We start from the raw sequence: 9,335 nt of genomic DNA, 5'->3' as shown, positions 1-9,335 counted from the left end.
GGCACCATGTGTGCATGACAATAAAAACAAATCATACAGTAATAATTAATCTGGTAAAGTGTATACGCATAGTTGCTTAAAGGGGATTAAACACAGACTAATGTCAAGTCCTACCGAGAGTCAGCTCAATAATATACTGTAGGAAGAAAAGCACTGAGACAGACAACACATTACAAGAAAGCCATATCTTATTTTTTGATGACTAAAATAGTTTTTTTTCAAAGTCAAACCGAGTTTTAATTCGATTATTAGACTAGTTTCAATGTATTTAGTCATGGTTTTCCTTGGGGAGATATTCAATCTGCAGTAGTTAGAGTTGATTGAAAAATAGATTGCATGGTTGTCACACTAACATCCTAAACTTCTCTTACCAGAATTAGAACAATCTTAAATATATGCACGCATATTAAATTTTTTTTGCTGAATTGGTGAATTGGTGAAAGGCACAGTCTTCACTGAAAAAACATGTTTAAGTCTGCATGACCTTCTATTTAGACCTAAAATGTGATTGAACTTCAGTTAGATCACTGCAGCAGCATTAAAGCGAGAATATGCAACTTTTACTGAACTGTGGCCACAATAAAGCTACAATTACAGGATAATGTAACCCAGGTGAAGCTGCTCATTATCAGGTCTAAAGAAGGAGAATAAATCTTATCAAATGTCTCGCATTGTTTAACTTTTAAATTGAGTTAAAAAAAACAAATGTAGTTCCAAGCTCATTCATCTTGAATGACTGAACTCTCAACCCTTTTATACTGGCTTTAAGGCCACAGAGTTTTGTAATGGCCACATTTTTATACTAACTTCAAGAAAGAAAGATTTTTTTTGTTTGGACCAGTCCAATTTCTCTTGTTTACAAGGATATTTTGCTTGTTTTTTGTAGGCAACAGACCTTGTGCTCGGGATGGAGGTGGAAAGCTTGAACTCAAAAGCACACACACAGAGTATCCATATACCACACACACACACACTTCTCCTCTCAGCACCCCTCAGCAGGTGCCATGTTGCCCGATTGGATGCATGCCCATTTGAGATCAGAAGGCAGTTAGATGGCAGCACAGCGGGCATCTGTTGGGCACCGAAGAGATGGAGGGAGGGAGGGAGAGAGAGAAAACAGGTTGTCAAATGAGACAAAGAGCAGAGAGAATAAAGAAGCGAGGTGGAGAGAGCGAGCAGCGAGAGAGAAGAGTGTTTACAAGCTCCGAGAATTTACAAGTATGTGTGTGTGTGTGCGCACTCGTGTTTGTGTGTTCTTTCGCGTGCCCGCTTGGTAACATGTGTGGGTGTAAGAACAAGAGAACGGGAAGAAGACAGGAGAAGGGACAGAGGGAGACAGTGTGTGTGCGAGAGACGAGTGATTTCACACCAATGAAGTGCAATCATGAAGCACTGACTCACTCCTGACCTCAGCACCAGTGCGGCAGTGTTGCTGTGTTTACACCCTCCGAGTGAAACAGATGGAGCAGAGAAATAAAGCTAACCCCCGGAGAAGACCCTGTATTTATTGTGTACTGGTACAGTGTGGGAGCATCAGTGTAGAATCATTTTGATCCTGCTTTATTTTCTAAACATCTGGATTACAACGATGAAGCTGCAGGAATGTACAGTTAAAGCTAAACCATGGTTACATTTGTTCTGTTTCACTGCCACAGCAGGAGTAAAACCCAACAAGTGAGCCTGCAGAGCTAACCCTCAAATGTCTCCTCACAGCCTAATCCATGTATGCGACACATATGTTGCTGTGTGTGTGTGTGTGTGTGTGTGTGGAACATTTGCCCTCAGCAGCAGTTACATGTCTCTTCACAGAAGCGTAGAAGGCAACTCTTCCTCCCTGCACCGGGAACATCAAGGCTCTGCGCCTTATGCAACTCTGAGCCGAGCTCATCAAAGCACGAGGAAGCACAGAAGCACTGAGCTCTAAACGCTCAGGCAGCAGGAAAACAAGCTGACAGACTGACACGAGCTGGAGAGGAAAATTATGGAATATTGAAAACAACAGAGGCACTTCTTTTGAAACTTGACTGTTATTCTATTACCAGAAAGTTATTCTGCATGTCTGGAATATTTTAGCGTTGCTATTTTGCAGTTCATGGTTGGATGTTCTGATGTAATTCTGTCTCTACATTGCGATTCTTCAGTCTACTGCTCTACATGTGGCACTCTGTTGCTCTTCCTAGGGTTTCCTTGATATCTCCAGTTGAGATCTGACCCTGCCCCAACATTGTGGCAAAATCAATGCATTCAAAAGCTCCAGTGTTTAGCACCATTTAGGAGGATCTATTAGTAAAAATGGAATATAATATTCGTAATTACGTTTTTATCAGTGTACAATCAACTGAAAATAAAAATTGTTGTGTTTTGTTTAGAATTAGCTGAATGAGCTGTTTCTATCAACAGAGGGAGTGGGTCCTCTTCTACAGAGGCTGCCGTGTTGAAGCACCAGGTTTCTACAGTAGCCCAGAATGGACAAACCAAACCTTGGCTCTTGACAGGGCCATGTTTGTCCCAGCCACGATAGTTTCTCCAACATGCTTGGAACGGAAGGGTGAGGCAAGGGGGTTGTATTGCAACTAACACTCCGCTCAGACTGTCATTACACACTCGCTTCTTAGAATAGAAATAACTCACGCTTTGTTTTTAGGTCTAACTTGACCATGCTGTGACAATAAAGGCATTTCAATTGTTTAAAAAGAGTGTGCCTTTAAGTTTTCTAGTGATTTTTGTGTTTTTATTCAAAAGTTCAAAGGGCAACTTTCACCTGGTTCACTCTTTCTACTCAGTTAGCCTCAAACTGGAACCAATCACTTGTCTGCATGCTCTATATGATCAGCATCAGCTGCACAGTGGCAAACACTTGTAGAGTATTGTAACAGTTAACATTCAGCATCGTGTGTGATATATAAAGGATGGAGAACGTAAAATGACCTGCAGTTGACTGGTACTGTACCTTTTCCTACTGTGTGTGTGTCCAAGGGTGGGTGGGAGTGTGGGTTGGGGAGTCAGGGGAGCAGTTGCCATAGCGATGAGGTGTTTGTACTTCAGCTGTAGAATGGTAACATCCTCCCAGGAGGACAGTGGCTCTGAGGCTTGTAATTGGGCAAAGTCTTCTCTGAGGAGCACCGAAGAGACAACAACACATGACCCAAAAGGTTGCTGTGACCTCACACTGAGGCCAAATATGTTGTTGGTTGTTGTCAGGGAGGCACACAATCTGTCTGTGCAGTCTAATCTATGTGGAGCTGCATGGCTATCAAACATGGAGGATCACTGTAAAGAGAGGGCTACACACACAGAGGATCAGTGCATAATACCTGATCTGGAAACACACATGCTGCTTCCACTGCTCTAATTAGTTTTTATTTTAAAAAGGTAAAATCTAATCACACTTACAGTATTATTTTGTGCAAATAGAAGTATTCAGAACAAACAGAAAACAAGGCAACAGTGTGCCGTCCCCCATGAATTATGCATTCTCTGTCAAGGACAATGAAATGACACTAAATGAGTGCGTCCACAAACAAATAGCAACATTTGGCCAATCAGTGCCAGCATGGAGAAATGAGAAGCAAGTTTAGCAAAAATCTGATTATCTGATTTTATGTGTGTAATTCTGAATATGTCTCAAAGGAGCAATAACACAGACTATTCCCTGAACCTTGAGCAAACTCTGATCAGTAGTGGCTACAACATTTTGAGTAAGGAGTAGAAGGCCCCTTATTATCCACAGCCTCTGGGATTTATAATCTTAAATTAATCCTTGTATTACTGTGTCACGTAGGGTATTTAAATGCAATTGTCCACTTATTTAAATGTGTTAGTTCATGTGCAAGCCACTGAAAACCAGTCAACTCAGAAATCATTTCTAAAATATCTAATTCGTTGACTCGTTAAAACGTGCACTTTATGGGTAAGTCTGTTGTTGGATTACATAAGCACTAATGTGTAAACAAAGATCACGCTCCTCATTGACTTTCTTCTGGTGGACACATCAATAATCTCTATGCAATACAGATCTGACCTCTTGCTCCTTTTGGTCTAAGAATTCAATAAACAGCTGTATCCTCCAAATCAATTTCTACCTAAGGCTGTTATTACTGTTCAGGCTGCCTGTTACCTGTTTGTGTGCATCCCTGGTTGGATCAATGCACTTAATGGGACCTTATGGGTCTTCATATACTTTATGGAGGTCATATCCTACAGTATGCGTCACTATTGACTCTTAGAAAATACATAGATTGCATATTCTTGTTTTATGGACCACAAACACACTCACGATGTATGAAATTTTAAGTGGACCTGGCAGAAAAACACTTGCACAAGCTTTCGAACCACCTTTAGCTTAGTGACTGGGTGACAGCTGAGGATTTGCCTGTATGTAAATGTACTGTTTAAAAGGTTTAGAGGCCAAAAGGAAAGGAGGCACATGGCTCACATTGTCCTAAGACAGTGGTTCCCAATCTTTTACCTTTAGGGACCCATTTTCTATCAGTAAACTGACGACCCCTGACTAAGTGATGTATTTTTCATATTATATTCAATGCATAACAATAACAGTAGAGAACAGCTGATGAACTGTACAATGAACCCAAACAGTGAACACAATAACTGCAGTCTGTTTGTGTAAAATTAGTGTATATAGTGCATATTGACTTTCCCTGACATTTTTATACAATTCTCTGTTATCATACATACTAAAAAGGCTTATTTTTTGACAATTCAGTGTTTTCCTCTCAATGTTCTATTTTAACTGCATACTTTTCTAATGCAGGATGAGGCTGTTTAGCAGAGTGAAGGCTCTCTGAACATAGCTTGTGTTCAAGTCTTCACTGCACCCTGATACTGTAAGGTCTCTAAGTTTAAATCTTAAATAATAATCTTAAACATAATTATCTAAACTTTAAAAATAAAAATGTAATTTAGTTTTCCTCTAAATGTGTATATTTTTAAGTTTTCTTAAACCCAATAAAATCAAGAAATCCTCACGACCACCCGAGAAGCTTTGATGCCCCCTATTGGAGGTCAGGATCCCCAGGGTGGGAACCAGTGTCCTAAGGGGATGCTAATTATAAACCTGCAGTACCATAATGCAACGTGTAGAAATAAGTATTCAGACATTAATGCTGCGTAAGGAAATTGCAGCCTCCTCATTGGTTTGCAGCAGCTCAGCAGGGTATATGAATATACAGAGGAATACAGTAAGGCTTTCCAGCTAAAAAGTTTAACCTGGCTCAACTTTTGCCACAACACAATGCAGTGCAATCCTGCAAGATGCTCTGGTGGCCAGTGCCAGTGCACACCATGCTTTTCAGTGGTACCTCAAGACTTCCAGTTTGGTAAAGAGTTGTGTTTCTTCACAGGTATATTTCACTTTAGCTCACATCTACAAAAAAACTGCATTTAAATCTACAATAAATGCATCAGCTCCACTGTCAAAACCTGTACTGATGTAATGTTTACGATTCACAGATAACTTAAACACAGTCACTGCATTTAAATTTGTCACACCAAGAGATAAAATAATGATAACTTTCCGGAGTCATAAAATGCATTATAAACCACTCACGCAGTGGTGTCTGATAAGCCTTCAGACTCAGAGATCTATTAGTCAAACTGGCCTTCCTGCATCATATTTCATTGTCACTGGAACTAGTTTTAAAGCAGGGTTGCTCTTTCAGTCTGAACGTTCACAAATTCAGAATCTGACATAAGATCATCTCCCTGTCAAAGTAAGATTTTTATAGATAACCAATCATTTGTAGGTTTTTGCTTCAGTCTGTGAGGCAACTTGACTGTAAAACCAAAACCAAAACATCATCACATCTTTTTTTTATCTTCAGTTAATGGAGCAGACTGCTAACACACTGCAGCTAGAAGCCTTCATCACAGCGTACATATATATGACAGCAGGGAGCCCAGAGCTGCTTCGATCAAATTGTTACAGCAGGATTTCTCGGTCCTGTCACACAACATGGAAATAGTATCTATGTGGTGTGTGGTGAAAATAGATGCCCAGAGTTTGCTCCTTAATCATCTCCTCCAAGGCTGAGCACCAAGCATCCATAGCTTGTGATCTCAGTACATTATCTTAAGAGCGGTCCCATCCTGGAAAAGAAATGGCTCTGCCAGGCTTACCCTACCATGAAGGCTGCATTCTGAGATAGTTTCCATTACATACTGTTTGGCTGAATAAACAGAACGGACCTCCTCTTGTTTTTTGTTTAGATTGAATTCACCCGGACCATTACCATAAAGAAGTGGAGTGCATTGCTGTGTGGAAGCTCACACCGGGCTCCAGCGTTCACAAACACCAGTTCACTCAGCTATGGATAACATCAGAGGAGTGGGCTCATGTTTCAGGGGTGTGCAGTAGTGGGGTCATTCAGAGGATGGCATGGGACGACTGAGATGTGGCCTTTTGAGTTATTCTGAGAAATATTCAGCAGTATTGGCAAAAAAGACGCCATTCAAACATCACACTGTAGGAACAGGAAGAAGCACTGATTTCTGACTGGAGGGGGGCTTTGAATTTCAGTTAAAAGAAGTGATTCTCTCAGTTAAATTTTCATCACCTTTTACTTCAACAACTCCGGTTGCCTAACATCTGCTAGTGTCCACTGATGCTCCTTCTCCATGTCCACTAGTTCATTACCCACAGCCATTAGACACCATCATCAGCACGCTTGGTTAGCCTGACCAAAAGCCTGCAACAATCAATAGAAAATGATTCTGAAGATCCCTGGGAAAACATTTGGTAAGCTGCCTCTCAGCTGTAGCTTATGTTCCCCGGTAACACTGAAGTGCACCTCTCATGAATAATCTTCCTGCCACACGCTGAACCAACGCAAATCTGCTGCGAGGAAACGTTGAGGAGATGAACAGCAGAATGAGTTCTGCAGCGTTCCAGAGAGATGTAGAATACGTTCACCTTTGCAGGGTCATCCATGCTTATCAGGATGGAAAAGTAAGTACCGCAGGATTAATGTCAATTACCCAACTTCAATGTCAATTATTCAACTTGACTGCACTTGTGTGGAGTTGCTTTTCAGCACCTCTGTGTGAGGAAACGGGGTGTTTTCACACCAAATCCAGCCCTCTGACACCTTCTTTGAAGCTCTCGCTGCTGCCGTGACTTTCGGGTGTTACAAACGCAGCAACACATCACTTGATGTTCCACAGCAGCCTATTGAACTGCTTCAGCCCAAGAGCATATGGTTGATGGTGGAAGGCAGGCAGCACATAGTACTTTTCAACATTTAGAAAGGGGTGGCTCAGAGTTCCAGTTTGGTAAAGAGTTGTGTTTCTTCACACTTGAGCTCACATCTATCTTAGCTTCTCCTGAGGGGAGGAATTGGCATTTAGATTCCTTAAATACTGCATTTAAATCCACAGTAAATGTCTCTCTCATCAGCTCCCCTGGTAGAACCCTGAACTGACGTAATGCTACGCAGCCTCCACCTTTCCTCACGCCACATATCATCATCCTCATCTTCTTCGCCAGTGCCTGAGGAGAATTTCCGCTGGGGACGTGCCGTTGTGGCTGCCGCTGAGGCACGTTTGAAGTCTGGTCACACGTTGGAAGATGGAAAAAAAAAAAAACCATGAATGATTTGCATCAGAGATAACAACCACCGCAGGGAAGTGAGGACGGATCGAGGCCTGTGTATTTTGAAATATAGGCAGCTTCACATTTCATGCCCCTGGGCTCTATAAAAAATTTAGTAGTTTAGATGTGTTGTTTGTTTTTGTGGCTTATAACTTGCTGCAGATTAATTGATACAATATAGATTTTTTTCTTTCAAGCTAAACAAAACTATGTATATAATAGCTTTATGTCTGAAAAGCATATGCATACTGGGTAAGATTAAGTGTGTCCAATAGCTTCTGCATAAACTATTTTATACAGAACACCAACTGAGCCAGAGATAATAGATTCAATGCCCCCAAACGCACCTAAGTGTGTCATTTCTTAGCAGATTGCTTTTTCTGACTAAATCAGTCAAGACGGCAGCAGCATGAGACATTTAGGCTGACATTAAAGCATGAGAGGATCTGCAGAAACAATCTGATTTTTAAAAAATCTTTTTAGCTCTAGATTGCTTTGTAACACACTTACGGCCTACTGCAAGATGAATGACAGATGTCTGTTGCAGCTGCAGGGTTGAGATCCACAAATAACAGACTCCAGCAGCTCCAGCCTACAAGCTGTTCATGTTGAGATCAGAAATGAATGAGGTGTAAAATAAACCCCTCTAGAGTGAGTCTGCGTGAGTATGATAGGTGTAAGTTAATATGATTTGATTTTGGAAAGGAGAAGTCATGTTTTTCTGAGATTTCATTCGATTCCTGGTTATGTTTTCTCACAATTTCTAAGCTGCTATGACATCACCACTGCCAGAGCTATTAACCATGCATCAGCAAACATAATTATTGAGGCTAATTCTGGAAAACAAAATGTCAGCTGGAAGCCTGCATCATCAAAATGCTATTTTCAAACAGCTTTTGAGTCAACAAATGAATTATTAAAAGTGGGCCTTAATGAGAGAGAAAAAGAAAGTTAAAAGGTTACAGAAGGAAAGAAAACCATAATCTTACTTTGACTGTCGAATTTCCTGATGATGGTGTCCAGGAAGGTGTTCTGCGGAGCCACATGGCCCCTCCGGACTGGCATCTTCGCTGCAGTGGCCCCTGGACTTTGAGAGACTTTGCAGGAGTTTGAATATTAACACACCGAGGCTGTTTCCAGTCCCCGCAGCAGAGCGCACGATGCTCACTGCGCTCCCCGCATGGAGACACCGACAGGTTCAGCGGCAGTAATCCGGGGGCCAAAGTTTTCCCAAGTTGCTCAGAGAGACGACAGGCTCGTGCTGGATCTCCGGGAGAAAGTGAGAAGTGGAGAGTTCTGGAAAGGAGGCGCACTGTACGCACGGCAGAAGTGAGCCGTCCCCAGCCTCCAGTTTCCAGGTTGAGAGGCGCGAGGGTGTCTGTTTCTGTCCCCCGAAGGGAGGGCCGCCTGTCAGCTGATATGTCTTCCTGCTCTCACACTTGGTGGAGCACAGCAGACCTCTCATCCTGCACTGCAGCCCGCTCCTGAGAAGCGGACTGGGCGAGCTTTCCGACGAGCGTCGTTGGAGCCATAGTTGGGGCGCCGGGCTGCGCGTTTATTGTTTCTTTCTCATTCCACCTCCTCTCCCTGCCTCTGAACGTCTGTGTGCGCAACTGGGGAGAGAAGGAACACACTGATGGTTAAAAGAAAGACAGCAGAGCGCAGATCCGCAGCTTGAATCGTCCCAGATGGGTGTTTTTGGAGGTGTTCTCTGTATCTCTCCTCCTCC

The 9,335-nt window shown here is 42.2% G+C and overlaps 2 protein-coding genes across 2 annotated transcripts in view; both read right to left on the bottom strand.

Annotated features, from left to right (window-relative positions):
• The window catches only part of kcnh2b (potassium voltage-gated channel, subfamily H (eag-related), member 2b), a 212,340-nt gene extending 203,249 nt beyond the window's left edge, over positions 1 to 9,091 (bottom strand). Inside the window, exon 1 of the mRNA XM_035657651.1 lies at positions 8,596 to 9,091. Coding sequence (XP_035513544.1) covers positions 8,596 to 8,671 — 76 coding nt within the window. The 5' untranslated portion in view covers positions 8,672 to 9,091. The remainder of the gene's footprint in view (positions 1 to 8,595) is intronic.
• Positions 9,092 to 9,175: 84 nt separating this feature from the next.
• The window catches only part of scospondin (subcommissural organ spondin), a 78,752-nt gene continuing 78,592 nt past the window's right edge, over positions 9,176 to 9,335 (bottom strand). Inside the window, exon 116 of the mRNA XM_035656242.1 lies at positions 9,176 to 9,219. Coding sequence (XP_035512135.1) covers positions 9,176 to 9,219 — 44 coding nt within the window. The remainder of the gene's footprint in view (positions 9,220 to 9,335) is intronic.

The sequence above is a fragment of the Morone saxatilis genome, unplaced genomic scaffold (assembly GCF_004916995.1).
Source record: "Morone saxatilis isolate NCDOM2014 unplaced genomic scaffold, NCSU_SB_2.0 Contig0, whole genome shotgun sequence".
Classification (NCBI taxonomy): Eukaryota; Metazoa; Chordata; class Actinopteri; family Moronidae; genus Morone; species Morone saxatilis.
This window is presented reverse-complemented; position numbering and strand designations above follow the sequence as displayed.